The 16,502-nt window shown below is 38.4% G+C and overlaps 1 protein-coding gene across 1 annotated transcript in view; it reads left to right on the top strand.

The window, feature by feature from the left end:
• AFF3 (ALF transcription elongation factor 3) overlaps positions 1-16,502 on the top strand; it is a 689,351-nt gene that overhangs the window by 648,970 nt on the left and 23,879 nt on the right. The window contains exons 15-16 of the mRNA XM_069073008.1: positions 8,142-8,205; positions 14,184-14,320. Of these exons, the coding sequence (XP_068929109.1) occupies positions 8,142-8,205; positions 14,184-14,320 (201 nt within the window). The remainder of the gene's footprint in view (positions 1-8,141; positions 8,206-14,183; positions 14,321-16,502) is intronic.

Below are 16,502 nucleotides of genomic sequence, written 5' to 3'. Positions count from 1 at the left end.
GAAATTAAAAGTAACTTAGGACTGGACTCCTGTAATTCAGGGCTTGAAAATAAAATTACTTGGCCAAGAATCTGGCATATTATCCAAGTTCTCCATTGTTACACATGGCTACCCTTGATCCCCAGGTTCTTAACAGGTAAAGCAACAGTTTGAAAGAATGTTTTCGGTCTCCTCTTCCTCAGCTTTTTACCTAATAACCCAGTTGATAGATTAGAATCTCATCTCTGTTCCTTCCCTAGCCAAACTAGCCAAAGACTAGTTTGATGCAAAATGATAATTAGCATATAAAAATTGCAAGTTGCCTAAAATCCAGTATGAGAGCTTATAGTGAGCCATAGGTAACAGGTGCTGGAGTGACCTTTATTTTCTGATCTTCATTGGGCTACCACTTTAAAACAAAACTAGTTTTATTACCATATAATAGAAATATTAATTGATGAGAGACATAATCAAAGTTCCCTGAGAAATTTTTCTAGCTTTTTCAAACCCTTTTTACTTCTATTGAATGTAAGGAACCAACAATATTATAAGGTTAAATTCTGAGCCTTTAGGCCTGTTTCAAAAGAACCCCTTATTTTTTGTCAGTGACTAAAGAAGCATGTCTTTCATGCCCCAGTCAGGCGGTTTTTCACGCCTTCGTGATTCAGGAGTTGTGTACGTGGCAGGCAGGGCCAGACTGAGCCAGACTTCGGAAAGAAACGTTAGCCAGGTCAGCTTGCTCTTCACAAATGTCAGGCTGACTTGTGCTTTCGCCAGCACTCTGCATCTTCACCATTTGGCAGCCAGAGCTTTAAGGTGACGCTGGTGTGATAACAAACTTAGTAAGCACGTAGCTTAAAAAAATCAAGTTAACCAGTGACAGCATTTGGTTCAGATCGATCCCCAGGCTCTGTTGGATCTCATTAATCCCCAAAAGCCATGAGCTGTAATAAATCCAGGATTGTAATTATGGAGCTGAAGAAAGAAACACCACATGGCAGAGGCTTCCGTACAGAAGTCCTGAACAGACCCAAGTGGCACAATCACTTGGCTGGAAAAGAAGCCACCCAGCTCCAGCCATATTGCCGCTGTTGGGAAGACAGCGGTCCCCAAGTGCCAGGTCTGCCTGCTGCTGCTCCTAAAGAATGTGCTGTCTTGTGCCCATGTTTCACATTAGTCAGTCATGAAAGCTGCATTCAGCCAAGCCACCCAATATGCCATCTGTTCCAGTCGAGTGCTAACGTGGAGTAAAGCAACCTAAACTTCATGATCTTAAGAGGTTTCCCTCAAAAAATCATTTCTGGAAGGCCTTGACATGTCAAATGTAGGCGGGAAAAAGTGAGGGGGACCAGATATTTTAGATGCAGCCATGGTCAGCAGTATGCTCATTATAGTGCTTTGAATTTCTGGAAGTGGGAAGGATCTCTTTGCCCGTCAGTGAATGGTTGAATGTCTCAGCATGACTTGGCTACCAGACAGTATCTGAAATTCTTTCCTAAGCTAGACCTTCCTGGGGTTGCTGTGGTCATCTCTCACCCAAAGAGCGCCTCCTTTCCTCAGAACGTTTGGTGATTTCAAACAGTGAAATTATAGGAAATTATAGGATCATTAATTTAGAATTAGGAGGGACCTAGGTTTCTTCATCTTCGTGTGTGTCAGGAACCCTTTTGGCAGTCTGCTTAAGCTCTAGAACCCTTCTTAGAATAATGTTTTTATATGTGTATAATAAATACATAGGGTTAGGAAGGAAACCAATTATATTGAAATAGAGTTATCAGAATATTTTAAAAACAAGTCAGAGAGCCAAAGTTAAGAATCCCTTATCTAGTCCAACTCCTTGCATTTCCAGATTAAAAAAAAACAGACCAACCTGATGGCCATAAAGGTCAGGTCCATTGTTTGAAGAAGACCCCTAACAGAACCAAGATTTGAGCTACAAGCCTAGGGCTCTATTTACTGCTCATGCTTGAGTTTACCTTATTTCCCTACAAGTTGTTAGTAGGACTTTATTGATCTAAATATAGAACTCACATATTTTGAGCTATAAGAGCCTTATCTCTCACTGAGTACATTTCATAGTCCCTTTTTCTCTCAACCAAAAAGAATGTTAGATTTGAAAAGACTGATGATAAAACAGTAAGTTAACATTTATATACAAGCTCTAAGATTCAGAACCCCCTGTGAGTAGATGCTATTACCATCCCCATTTTACAGGTAAGAAAACTGAGACCAAGTTTGTCCAGAGTAACAAAGCTAGTGTTTTAAGTAGGATCTGAATTCCAGTCTTCTGAATCGAGCCACTCTCCCAACTTAGTTAGAGTTTTTGCTGCCTCTCAAATCATAGTAAGAGCTTCTGGTATTTTAAGTTCCACACCTAGAGAAAAACAATTGGTAATATTCCACTTAGAAAGTTGCTTTTGATTGAATGACAAAAATCTGCCAGTTTTAGCTTGTGCATCCTGCAAAACATGTGCATCTTGGCCATGAGAGATGCAGTTGTCTGCAGGGGCATATGGCCTGTAAGAAACACAATGAATAATCACCAGAGCTGCGCTGCTGGGAAGCAAGCTTTCAGGGACTTTGCTGCCCAAGCCAACATCAAGGTCATGGAAACAAAAGTTGCATTGGTATCCTTGCTGGATGAATGCATTCCAGCCTTTAATCAGGAATGGCACACATACTTAGGCAGAACAAGGGCTTATCACTTGATGTTAGCAGACTTCCTTCTCAAGCACCAACTTTCTTAAAATGGGATTTGTGAGACATGAGTTTATGGTTAAAGATTATTATTAAACTCCTTAGGTTTTTCTTCACACAGAAGCTGACCTAGGCCTTTGGGCACAGCAGAAGATTCGGACTTTACCAATCAATAAAATAATAATTTGAAGACTAGACAATTAATTTTAATGTTGCACTCCAATTGCCTTATTTGGATCTCAGAATCCCCTGAGAAAATTATCCAGATTTCTGCCTTGCTGGGGAACCTGTTTGTTCAAACACATTGAGCTCATCACTGCCAGTTTTCACAAAACACTGTGGCTATGCCTGGGGGCGGCATTTAACATAGGTAGGAATTATAGAAAGAAGTCTGCCAGCTGCTCAGTGGGAGACCATTCAGCTCGGTCTCAGCCATAAGAAAGAATAGAAAGCTGAGTTGCTTTAATACTCAAGTGCCAGAAGAAATATTGGGGGCAACTGAAAACCATGCTGCTTTTTAGAACCAAGGTCATATGTTGGGGGGAGGGAAAGAGAAAAAGAAAAAACATTACATTTGAATGAAATCCTCAAGCTGCTATTGTTGCATTGAGTTCTTGGACACAAAGGTTTAAATGACTAAGCTTTGGCTTTTATAATGCTTTGGAAATCCTTCATCTTAGAAGAACACAAAATATGTACTTGGCTACATTTATGTTTAATTGAGCTTTTATTAGGTTTGTTAATGTATCACCATAAAATATTGTCACTGTGAAAAACAACGTAGAAAGGACATATGTAAATGAAATAGAAAACTCTAGGTTTGCCATATAAAAGATAAAAGATTAGATGAAAAGTCTGTTTGAATGCAGAGAAAATTAAATTTTATGTTGGTACCTATGCCATATTATATTCAGTAACTGCCATAGTAGTGACTTAAAAATGAAACTGATTTTTTTTTTTGCAAATCCTTATTTGTTGCTCCCTGATCAATCGTATCATTCTGCAGTGACACAAACGAGTTTCTCCAATTTGGATGAATTCACAAGGGTTTTCTGATAGAGAACCAGAAATCCCCGAAAATGAGAAAGTGGACAGATGGTCAGGTTCAGTTCTTCTAGGATTTAGATGATGTGCTGTTCCTTAGGCACAAGAATGATGGTGCCTCTGACATGCCCATCACTGTATCTATTGTAGAACGTCTTTCATCTGATGTTCTTAAACCATTTTTGCAGCTACGTTTGGCACTCATGATATTCCCAGGATATCTAGGAATTAACCAAAAAGTCACTTGTAGTACTACCTTGTAATTTGTAACTTTCAGTATCTTAACAATCATATTAGGCTCAAAGATACATTTCTGCATATTAAAACACTGAGTTCAACATAATTATGGATAACTTATCAGGAAGGAAGAGATTTCCATAGGAAAAAAATTGGTTTAAAAAATAATATTTCAAAAACTGTTTCAGAAGAGGGTTGTGGGGGAGAAAAAAAACCTTTAATGAAAATAGAGTACGTTTAAAATTACATTCTATTCATGACAAGTTCTTCAAAAGGAGGCGAGAGAAACATGATTAACCTCATACTGGAATGTGGAACAAATAATGAAATAGAGAGTTTCCCTCTATTTTTGAAGTTGCCATGGAGACCTTCTCTGGCTCATTGGCCAGGATACTGAACCTCTTCCAGAGTCACCATAGATGTATTGGCTCCTCAAAAATTCTATTCAACAAGTACTTATTCAGTACCTGTGCATCTCTTAACAGCGATACCAAAGAAGAATACAGTATGGCCACCCCCCTCTAGGAGCTTTTAATCTTCCTTGTGAAACAATACATGCACTGAACTGCTTGAGAACAACAAAAAAGATAATTATCGAGGTTTAGGTCTAAGGGTACTCAGGACCCCAAAATACCAATATGCCGGCTCCTGCTGAATGAAGACTCAAGCCTTCCCTCAGCCAAAGTAAAACAAAGCTCATTAAAGATTCACCATAATGGATAGACTTAGGGAGCCTAAGCATTTGTGACACTTGCATTGACAAGTGGGCCAGATTGGATCTGAGCACCTTCCTGGAGGCCAGATGGACCTTATATAGAGTGGGAGGGATGTAGGGGTGGTCTCGTAGTCTGGGGTGACTAAGGAGGGCTGTAAAAGGAATCTTGATGAGACAGTTTGGGATAACTACAGGTCAGAGTCCCAGGAACCGAGAGAAGGGGATTTTGATGGGACCAAGGGTGGGAAGGAGCCGGAGGCAATCCAGAGGTAACAGATAATGTAGGACTAAGCTAGGTTAAAGGTAACAGATTTGGGTGTGAAAAAGCCAAATTAAATAGGAAAATTTAGGAGAGTTCAAGGGGATTCCCAGAGCCTATGCCCCTATCATTCCCCCCTCAAATAAATGAGACCCAAATTGTTTTGGGGTAAGGAGTGAAGGTCTCGGCTTGGGCCTGTACCCTGTCATAATCAAGTGCCAGAATATGTGGTATAGATTGGTGGTGTCAAATTCAAATGGAATTGGGGCCACCAAACCATATATAAGAATCCCTACAGCCCCATAGTGACTTAGAAAACCACATATTAACATTATCTGTGTTCTGTCGTATTTTTATTTATTTTGTTAAATATTTCCCGTTAAATTTTAATCTGGTTCCTGAGGTACTGGGAAATGTTCAAGGCTTTGGGGCCCTGGGCCTTGTGTTTGACATTTCTGGTACAGATGGTGTTATGGGAAGTCAGAAAGGGAGTAGATTGGTGTGGCCAGATTTGCAGGTAAAATGGTAGTAGAGCTTGAAATGAAATTGATAGTATCAGTAGGTTTCAGACAGCATGGGATGGTGAAAAGGATATGGGTTCTACAGTAGGAGAACTTGGATTTGAACCCTAGTTTCACCACTTACTACCTACATGACTTCAGGCAAATCATTCTACCTCTCTGGGTCTCAGTTTCCTTGACTATAAAATGAGGTTGGACTAAGGCCTCTTCGAGATCTAGATCTATGGTCCTATAATGATCAGTGCTTAGAACAGTGCTTTGCACATTTTTTTTCCATTGGACTTGTGAGTTCATTGGTATATGTATCTCCCAGAGAACACTTCTTCTACCAGTGTAAATCAACACCTCTTCCAAAACCTGTAGTCTCAGAGTTTTCAGGAACACTGAGGGGTTCAGTGGCTTGCCCAGAGTCACTTAACTAATGGGGATCAGAGGAAAGACTTGAACTCTTTTAACTGGCTCCCTATCTACTGTGCTATGCTTCCTTTAAATAGTACAGGGAAAACCACAAGAAGTGTTTTTCAGTTGAAAATGGAACTGAGGTGAAATGATATTCTGGGGGATAAGATTGGCATAAATAAAATTATGAATGCAGAAAGTTGGCATGTTCCAAAGATAGTAAGAAGATTAGCTCAACTGGAGCAAAGGGTAGATGTGTGTAAGTGTATGCTGGTAACAGTGGGGTTCAATATCTGAGATTATAGAGGGCTTTAAATATCAAGGTGAGGAGCTTGCTTTGAATCCCATAAACACTGTGGAGTTGTTAGAAGCTTTTGAGTAGAGAAATGGCATGATGAATTAGGTGTGCTACTGACATTATTCTGGGACAATACTCAGGGTGAACTAAAGGGGGAAGGTAAACTGAAGGTAGGTACCCAGTTAAGTGCTTGCTACACAGTAAGGGGTCATGTAGACCCCTACTAAGGTAGTGACAGCTAGGGTGGATAGAGCTATTGAGAAGGAAGAGTCGGTATAGCCTGGCCACTGAAGGAGAAGCAAGACCATTGACTGAAAGTGGGAAACGATGAGCCGCGTTGTTGAGTTCAGTTTTTGCAGCTTATCACCCTGAATATCCTGCTCTTTTAACCTCCAATATGAATTAGCAAGAAAGAAGGAAGGGTAAGAGGGAAGCAACACTTACACCGAGTGGCAGAGTGATCTAGTGGGAAATAACTTACAGAGACCTAGACTCTATTTAGGCTTCAGTGATCACTTCCTATGTGGCTGGGGGCAAGGCGGTTATTGTCTGTCTTTCTCTAGATTTTTTATCTGATAATAGCTACAGCAGTGCTTGTAATATGGTTTCCTTCTCCAGACATTTTTTAAAATAGCATTTTGACCTTTGTTAGAGGATAGTTGCTAAATAATTGCGAAAGTAATAATCCTGTGACCTTCACAAATTAAGATAAACTGATGCATACATCAGACCCCAAAATCATTTGTAGTTCAAAACAAGCATTTTTCTACTAAGCTAAGCAGTTTCTTATTAATTTCACTACTTAGTGCATATTGAAATGAGATAGCATTCTAACTAATCATGCATCCATGGATTTTGATTCATGTTAGACACTCACTAATGGGCTGAGTATAAAACCACAAGTCACTCCATAATGCTAAAAAAATATGTGCTAATTATGTCTAAAGTAAGGCGCGAGGAAAAAAGAAAATGTTTGTGTATGTATCCATGTATCTGCACATACATACATATCACATTACAATGCAACAAGCACTAAATGGTTCCTGTGTGCCTGATACTGTGTTTGGCTCTAGGGCTATAAAGATAAAATGAAAAATGGCCCTGCCCTCTAGGAGCTTACATTCAGTTGGATAGATAAAGTATGTAAACAGATAAGCATTTAGATAATTATTTAAGCAAGAGAAACATTAACAACTGAGTAGACTAAACTTAAAAAGTAATGTTCCAGTGATTGTCTCTTAATGCAGCCTATGCCAGGAGAGGCCACTGTGCGAAATCAGATTGGGACCTAGACATATCATATTTACATACAGCCAATTGACTCCCAACAGAGCCTGTGTTGGCCAGGGTTATTGCTTTTAATAATGCACGTCTGCTGTTAATGTTTACCAGCTAGCTAATCAGAACTCCAGAGAATACATGCCATGTTTGCATTGTTACAAGGTAGACATCATTTTACAATTAACTTCATTATGAGTGGAATATAATCACAGGACATTAGTTCATTTCATTTTTATATAATGTTCCAAAACAATTGTATGTACACAAATGTAGTTTCTATTGTAGGGGTAAAGGAAAGCACATGTTATCATTTGGATGCGTAAGTAAATACACTTGCCCATACACATGCACACAGTTATTACGAGGCATCTTTACAGCCTTTAAATTGAAAAAGGATCATTCGTATTTAAATGCCGTGTGAAAACTTGTTTTCTTAGTGTACTTTTAGACAAGATTCACAAATCAAGGCTGTCGGAGTTCTCTAAAGACTATTGCATTGTTTGTGAATGCAGATTATCAACCTATATTTACTGTTTTGAATCACTAATTTAAAAGAATGAGAATAACAATAAATGCTATACTACATATAGGTAGTGATTTGAAAATGTAGTTTTTAATCTGTGCAGCAGGTTTGTATGATGGGAAAGATTATCTTTTTAAAAATCTCATACTTCAAAAATAATAAAATATAATATTATTCTTTCTTGGTAGGCCACGCAGTGCAGATTATTTTATGCAAGAAGCTAAACGGATGAAACATAAAGCAGACGCCATGGTAAGGCTATTTTCTTTCCAGATAACGTTCTTCTGAATTATTTTTGTACTGAAACTTCATCATCAGTGCAATATAGCTAGGGTAATTATAAAATCTATTACAAGGATGGCTGGGTTTGTTAAATTAAGAAATGTTTATATAATCAAGTGCTCATAGCCCAATAAACTATGACTTCAGCCAATAATGTCTGACTGGGAGAGAGCACTGTATAAATGAATATTTCAGTTTGTTCCTTAGGCTTAATTAGTAACTACTGCCAGCAGAGCAGTAGGTAGTGGAATATTTTTTTTCTTTAAAAAAATTTTTAATCAAAGTTTGTGTTTTTCTGTATTGTTAGCCTTTGAGTTTATCATAAGGCAATAAGATTTAGGTTTGTATGGGATCTTAAAGATTATCTAGCCCAATGCTTTCATTTTAGAGATGAGAAAACAACCTCAAAGAGGTTAAAAGATTTGTTCAAAGGATCACACAAGGAGTCCTAGGACCAAATTACTTTTCAGGAAAATTTTTGTGGTATGTACATTTATGTGCCCAAAGGAAGGATATACCTGAGTTGCTATAAATGGTGAAACTACCGTGATTCAGACAAAACATCAAAGTCATCATCATTGATTTAAACAAAATAAATAATTTTATTGGTTTGACTGATGCCCTATTATGAAGAACTGCAGATTCAGTTGCTTAAGTTTTTTAAGCAAGTTATTCAAAGCCTGTTTCTAAATGGGATTCTTACCACCACCACCCCCCAGTTAGTTCATAGTTCTTCATCCAGAATGACCGTTACTCAACAATAACAGTGTTATTTTTTATTAGCAGCATTCATAGTTCTTGGGACATTTAGGTAATGTAAAACCAAAAGATATTCAATTAAAAAAAATTTTTAAGAAAGTTCACAGAGTGGAAATTGCGATAGTTTCAACAAAGGCTTTTCCAAAAAATCTATTGTGTGTATTACAGAGCTGTTGATATTTAAGCCTTCATATTACCACATCCTTGTTGGTCAACAATTATTTGAGTATAAACAGAATGTAGAGCACTATACTATGTGGATACTGTGATGGATGGCAGAGAGCACAAAATAGAAGTTTGATGTCTGCCTAAAAAGAGCTTAGTCTAGGATAGGGTCTACTTAGACGTAAAATAAGAAGACGGCACTGATAGAGAAGATGGCAGAATTTTCAAGCTAGAAGGGTCCTGAGAAGTCATCCAGTTAAGAAAACAACTTTGCCAAAGCTTCCCAGTCTCAGTAACTGAAATAACAGTATTCGAGAGAATATAAAATAAAAGAGTGCCATACCAGATGATGGTCAACTACAGTAAGTGCTTTCATTTGTCTGAGGTTGTCAGAAGGAGAAGTACTGTCCCATCCTTGGAGAGTGTCAACCAGAAAATCCCAGGGCAGGGAAATACATATAGACAGTCAGGGAGACCAGAAGAATCCAGCCCCAGAACAGTCAAGCACTCCTGACAGAAGATCAGAGTGCTCCAGTGAGAAGGTCTTGGGAGGACAGAGTTCTGAAAGAGAAGGTAGCTATCAGTCTGCATATTAAAGGGGCTCTGGGAATTGTCAGTCTGAGAACTAAGGCACCATAGCAGCCTTGTAGAGCTCGGCACTTGAAGGTAGCCAGAGGGCACACAGAGAGAACCCTGGACGCCTTAGGTTAAATCTGGCTTCAGATACTTGATAGCTGTGTGCCGTCGTCTGCCATAGTCTCCTCAGCTGTAAAATGGGAATAATAGTAACAATAGCACCTAGTTCCTGGGGTTGTTATGAGAATGAAATAAGATGATATGGAGAACCTACCAGCACTTTGTGCGTCGTTGATACCAATAGAGGGAGGTAGTAGAACCCCAAACAAAGATAGAGATCAGACAGGGACCCGCCCTCCTGTCTAGATGTTTAGGAGCAGTAGGAGCTGGCCTTGACAAAAATGTCATGGTTCAGGAAGGAAGCCTTGAAATAAGAATAACTATAGAAAACATCAGTGATAAGAAATGTTACAGAGGCCCAAGGTGGCGCAGTGGAGTCAGGAGGACCTGAGTTCAAAGCTGGCCTCAGACACTTAACACCAGCCATGTGACCTTACACAAGTCACTTAACCCCAGTTGCCCTGCCTTCCCCCTCCAAAATGCAAAAAAGAAATTCTGTGCATCCAGCAATATCCAACACACAACCTAGAGAAAGAGAACAACTGTACAGCCACTGTGAGCAGTCTTAAAGGTATGGTTTGTCTACAGGTCTGTTAGAAATCCTGAAAGAGATAAAACAGGGGTTAAAAAAAGATAAGAAAAATGAAATGAGAGCTCTAGAAGAAAAAGTTAGAAAAATAAACAGCTCTGTACATGGGTACGAAATCTGACCCAAATAACTGGCTTCCTGAAAATTAGGGTAGCCCAAAAAGAACTAAATTACCTTATGAAGCAAGAAACATTAAAACAAAATCAAAAGACAAAAAAAAAAGCTTATCAGAAACAGCTGACCTAGAAAAATGGTCAAGCACAATCTAAGAATCTTTAAGCAACCAGAAAAACGTTTGTTATACCTTATTACAAGAAATTATAAATTAAAATGACCTAGAATTCTTAAAACTAGAAGACAAAGCAAAAATTGAAAAAATCCACCAACTCCCAGGAATGCTTTAACCAAAATCCAGAGCATCAAAGTTATAGGGGAAAAAATATTTGTAACAACCAGAGAGAAGAGCTCAAGTGCTGAGCAGTCACAGTCAGGATCACACAAGATTAAGCACCTAACACCTCAAAGAACAGCAGAGCTTGGGGGGGGGGGGAAGAAATGTTATTCCAGAAGGGAAAAGATAAAAGCTTGCAACTAAAAAATAGTTTATTCACTAAAATCGACTATGATTCTATTGGAGATGGGAAGGAATCCCTTTAATTAAATAATTAAATGGATGGGCATATAAACAAAGACACTTTTAAGCATTCCTGATGAATGAAGACCAGGGTTGAATTGAATCTTTGAGATGCAAACACAAAATCGAGAGAAACTTAGAAAAGCAAACACTTTGGAGCACCTAAAAGAGACTGTATGATGAGAAAATGTTTACTTCCTAAGAGAGAGAAGAAATAACTGTCCCTACTGAACCTTAATGTTTTCAAGACCGACAGAGATCTATGAATGATTTTGGTCTGCTTCAATGATCTTCATATAAAGAAAGAAGGAGGAGAGGAAAGGGGTTACATTACAGAAAGGAGGAACTTACTATTGAGGTATATGAAAAAAAATAAATACAGAATATATAAAATACTTAGGAATCCACCTACTAAAGAAACATACAGGAACTATATGATTACAACTACAAAATCTTTGAAGAAACAAAAAACTCAGTAAGTACAGAAGTATTAACTGTTCATTATTGGACCATACCAGTAAGACAGATACCAAAATTTATTTTTTCAATGCCAAACCAATGAAACTCTCAAAGAATGACTTTAGAGAGCCAGAAATAATAATAACAATTCATTTGGAAGAAAGAAATAATTGGGAAAAGTTGGAATTAAAGGAGACCTATCAGTACCAGATCTCAGACTATCCTATGAAGCACTAATAATGTAAACTATTTGGTACTAGCTTAAAAAAATAGAAAAAGATGCAATATACCAGAAAAAAAATCAAACCTAGTAAAACAGTAACCCAGAGAGCCTACTCTGGTACAGACTTTTTAAAAAATTGCTAGAGAAACTGGAAAGCATTCTCACAGAATTTCAATTTAGACCAAGATCTCACACCATATTCCAAAAAAAGCTCCAAATAATATATGACCTAAACATAAAAGGTGACATCATAAATTAATTAGATGAGTATGGAAGCTATCAATAGAGGAAAGGTTCATAATCAGACAAAAGAGAGAGAATGTCTTAGAAGATAAAATGGATAATTTTCATTATACAAAATTAAAAGGTTTTGTAGAAACAGAATCAATATGTTCAGAATTAGAAGGGGGAAAATCTTTATAGCAAATTTCTCTGATAAAGGGCTGATCTTCAAGATATATAAAAAAGACAATTCAAGTACATAAGAATGACAGGCATTTAGCACTTAACAGATGATCAGAGGATAGAAAAAAACAGTTTTCTAAGGAAGACATCCAAGCCATCAATGTCCATATGAAAAAATGATCCAGCTAAAGAAATGCACATTAAAAGAACTCTGAAGTTCCACCTCACACATATTAGACTGGCAAAGATGACAAAAAGAAAATAGCAATTTTTATAGAGGCTGGCAGAAAACAAGTACACTGGTACACACTTGGTGGAGCTGTAAATTGACCTACCCAGTCTCTAAAGCAATTTGGAACCTTGCTCCCAAAGTCTCTAAACTGTGCAAAATGTTTGAATGAGTGATAACATCTCCACCCATCGCTTCTATGATCTTGTTCTATCAATCATCTCTCACAGAGTCATAGTAAAAGCTAATACATCTTAAGTTCAAATCCTGCTTAAGCTTTTTAATGTGCTTGTGACTGGGAAAGTCATTCATCTCACTGTTGCTTTAACCTTTCTGGGCTTTGGTTTCCCCAGAACATAGGTATTTTTTACTCTACACTTGTACTTTGGCTACTGAGGTCACTTAAAGGTCTAGATAGATGATCCTGTGATCCCATGTCCCTATAAAATTATGCTTCCCCATCCTAAAGAAACCCTTTCCCTCCTTCTCTCTGTTCCTCTCTTATTTGATCTCTGCAGAGTGATTCTGTTGGCTAATTTCTCTTTTATTTTCTCTCCTTTGGTTCTCTGATGCTGTTCTCTAATGGTTCTATGTCTTTTTCTCTGATGTTCTTCTGTCTCCTTGGTTGTCTTATCCTTTTCCTCTGACCCCTTTATTGCTTTCTCTTCCCCTCTCTTCCTTAGTGATCTCATCCATTCCTGTGGATTCATGTATCACCATCAAATCCCCAAATCTGTGTCTTCTCTGCCAGTCTTTCCCTAGAACTCACTGCGTATGTATCTTCCCCAGACACTTGCCTTTCACAAAAGCTCCTCAAGAGCCGCGTCTGTATCATAACAACCTTTGTCTCTAAGGACCTAGAAAAAAAGGCATCTGGAATGAATGAATGAATGGAAAATCATTTATTAAGCGCTTACTTTATGCCAGGCACAGGAGTTACTAATTAAAAAATAATATACTCTCTGCCCTCAAGGAGCTTATACTCTTAATAGGAAAAGAAACATATATAGGGAAATACTGGACAAAGAGGGGTGTTTGGGTTTGGTAAATGAAACATTTGGTACCTGTAGCCCTAGGGAAATTGAGTGACTTACCTTCCGAGTAGCAATGTCAGAATAGACTTGATTATAATTCCCAGAAGAAGAGGTAGGAGTCAAGGTTGTGAGAAGTGGAATAAAAGGGTCTCAACACAGCAGATGGCAAGAAGGAGGCCTGAATGGAATGGGAAGCATGGCTGAGGCCAGCTAGATTTAGTAGGTTGTCTCACACATATTAGATGCTTAATAAATCTTTGTTGAATTGGATTTGCTGTTGTTGAATTATGAATGCTAAATAACTGCCACCTGTTATATGGGTGAGGTACAACTCTGCATATAACTGCCTGCTCATATAACTAAAGCCAGTCACAATTTATGGAACATCTGTAGCAAAGGATGTTGTTTGGATTCATTCTGCCATGCATAGTGTTTATGTTACGTATGCTGCCTGAGTGGTGAAAGCAAGCTGGTCAATTTGTGTACTTCGCTACAGAGCTGGATTTTGATGAACAGCAAGACTCAATTAAAAAGCCTAAAATATGGCCATTTTTATTTGTGCCCAGATTTACCCCATTCATTAACAATTTTGTGTTAGACTCGCACTTTGAATTTAGTGTTGCTTTCTCTCAGCCTCATTAACAGGACTTTTGAAACTCATAAGCTAGGTATCTCAGTAAAGCACATAAAATACTATGAGAATGTTGTCTTATAACTGTTCTTAAGGGAGACCATGTTTTTATTCTGCTGCTTAGGTGGAAAAATTTGGAAAAGCTTTGAATTATGCTGAAGCAGCCCTGTCATTTATTGAGTGTGGAAATGCAATGGAGCAAGGCCCAATGGAATCTAAATCTCCCTATACAATGTACTCAGAAACAGTAGAACTCATCAGGTAAGGAATTAGAAAGCAAGAATCATTTACCTCTATCTCTTATGTGATTGTCCATCCCTGTAACACCGTCCACACTGCCACTACTGGGATTGAATAACTTGGAAAGGGCGCAAATGGCAATGGAGATATGCTGCATTTCATCTCTAAATGACTACCATTAGTAGACCCTGATGGGAGCCACAGGAAAGCATAGTAACCACTATTGTCCTGTTCCTAATATATAAATCCATAACATCATATGTCATTTTGTGTCATAATGTGCTTATAACATTTCTGCAAAGGAATCTCAGTGAAACCCCAAAATTTGAATTTCCTCTCTTTTATGTCGCCCATACCTCTAGCCAGAGTTGAGATACAATGAGAAGATGGAACAGTTATCCTCATGTTGAATCAGTCTATAGTCTAGCTGTACCATTATTCTTTTTTCTGATGGTAACACTAAAAAACGTTTTGTGAAAAAGCATGGTTATCCTCCATTTTTTATGTCAAAAGATAATAGCCTTAATTTTTCCTTTATAATTTTCAATATACTTATGTCATTTAATTGATTAAAACTCTTGAACCTCCTTATTTTTTTTTCCTGTAATGGCCAGTTGCTTATAGCCCAGTATTTTTTTTTAAAGCAGTCGGGGTTAAGTAACTTGCTCAAGGTTACACGGCCAGTTATTTTGTGTGGGTGTTAAGTATCTGAGCCTGGAACCGATCCCAGGTTTCCCGACTCTGGGGCCGGTGCTCTTACTCACTGCGCCACCTGGCCGCCCCGATAGCCCAGTATTTTAAGTACCACTTCTTTGAAATTAGTGTGTTCTAGCACTAGCAGCTTTCTGAAATTTAGTGACAAGTTTAGATTTGCTCTTGTCAAGGTTACTTGTGATTTAACACTGACCACATCCTTATTTAACATCGACCTTTCTATATTCAAGATTCCTAATTAGTGTGGGATGATAGATCTTCTAGCACTAGAGAGGATCTTAGAGGTCCCCTCTCCCTAATTCAGCTCTCTCACTTTTACAGATGAGGAAACTGAAGCCCAGGTAGGTTGTATGACTCCATAGTCACCCTGCTGGTAAACAACAAGACTGGGCCTAGTTTTCTTCCCACTAGAGCACCCCTTGTGAGCCATAATCTTTCTAATGTATGCTGACGTAGAACGGAAGTACTGGTATCAACTATATTTATACATTATATTCTGTAAATCCTTTTAGCCTTCGTGATTGTCATTCCATTATCAGAATACATAGTCTTCAAAGACTGTGTAGTTACAGGGGATGCTACTGCCCAGTTTTCAAAAGAAGTTGAATATGTCTCTTAGTCTAAGCGGTGTTGATGTAGTGGCTCCAGACCTTCCTGCTGCTTCAGCAGCACAACGTTGCCAACATAATATGACAGTAAAGCAGAACGGAGTTCTCAAAATTATAGTCATTTTCAGGAATAAACTGTCTCATTCCAGAATTCTTTACATTCCTTGCTAGACCTGTGGCCATGATGACATGCGTGATACAATGGATGATTCACCATCGTCATCACAGCAGTAACTAACATTTAATAATGCTGTAAAGTTTGCAGAGTGCTTTCTATCTGTTATCTGATTTCATCCTGACAACAGGTCTGAGGGGTTGGTGCTATTATTGGCCTCATGCTACAGATGAGAAAAGTAAGGCTGAGAGAAATTAAATGCTTTTGCTTAGAGTCACACAGCAATTAAGGGTGTGAGGCAGAATTTGAACGTGGGTCTTGTTTACTTCAGGTCCGTTTTCAGTTTTCTTCAGTTACTTCAGTTTCCGTTTTTTCAGTTTACTTCAGGCATTCTGTCCACCTAAGTGCCTAATTAAGGCCCTTACCTAGATCGGGCCTGCACAACTTTTGGCCTGCAGCATGCCAAAGGATTTCCTCTACATACAAAGGATTTTTTCCTCTAGGTTTTTTTCTGAAATTGTTTGGGGTGCTGCAAGCAGCCTGAGACAGCAGCAAGTTGTACAGGCCTGATCTCCTGGTAATCCAGACTACAGCACCAATTTCGCTTTAAATATCTAGGCAACACAAATAAAAGAAGCTGGCTTTAATGATAGGGACAAGGAGGATAATTCTCTCCATCAAGCTTCTCAATAAATGTAGAAGTAGCTTGAAAGTTCTCTCAGAAATTCTGCCGGTTAATTGGATGTTTTATTGAGGAAAATGAATA

This window comes from Petaurus breviceps, unplaced genomic scaffold (assembly GCF_028583685.1).
Source record: "Petaurus breviceps papuanus isolate PSGF00001 unplaced genomic scaffold, PetGlider_PUasm1.0 90849, whole genome shotgun sequence".
In the NCBI taxonomy this organism is placed as follows: Eukaryota; Metazoa; Chordata; class Mammalia; order Diprotodontia; family Petauridae; genus Petaurus; species Petaurus breviceps.
This window is presented reverse-complemented; position numbering and strand designations above follow the sequence as displayed.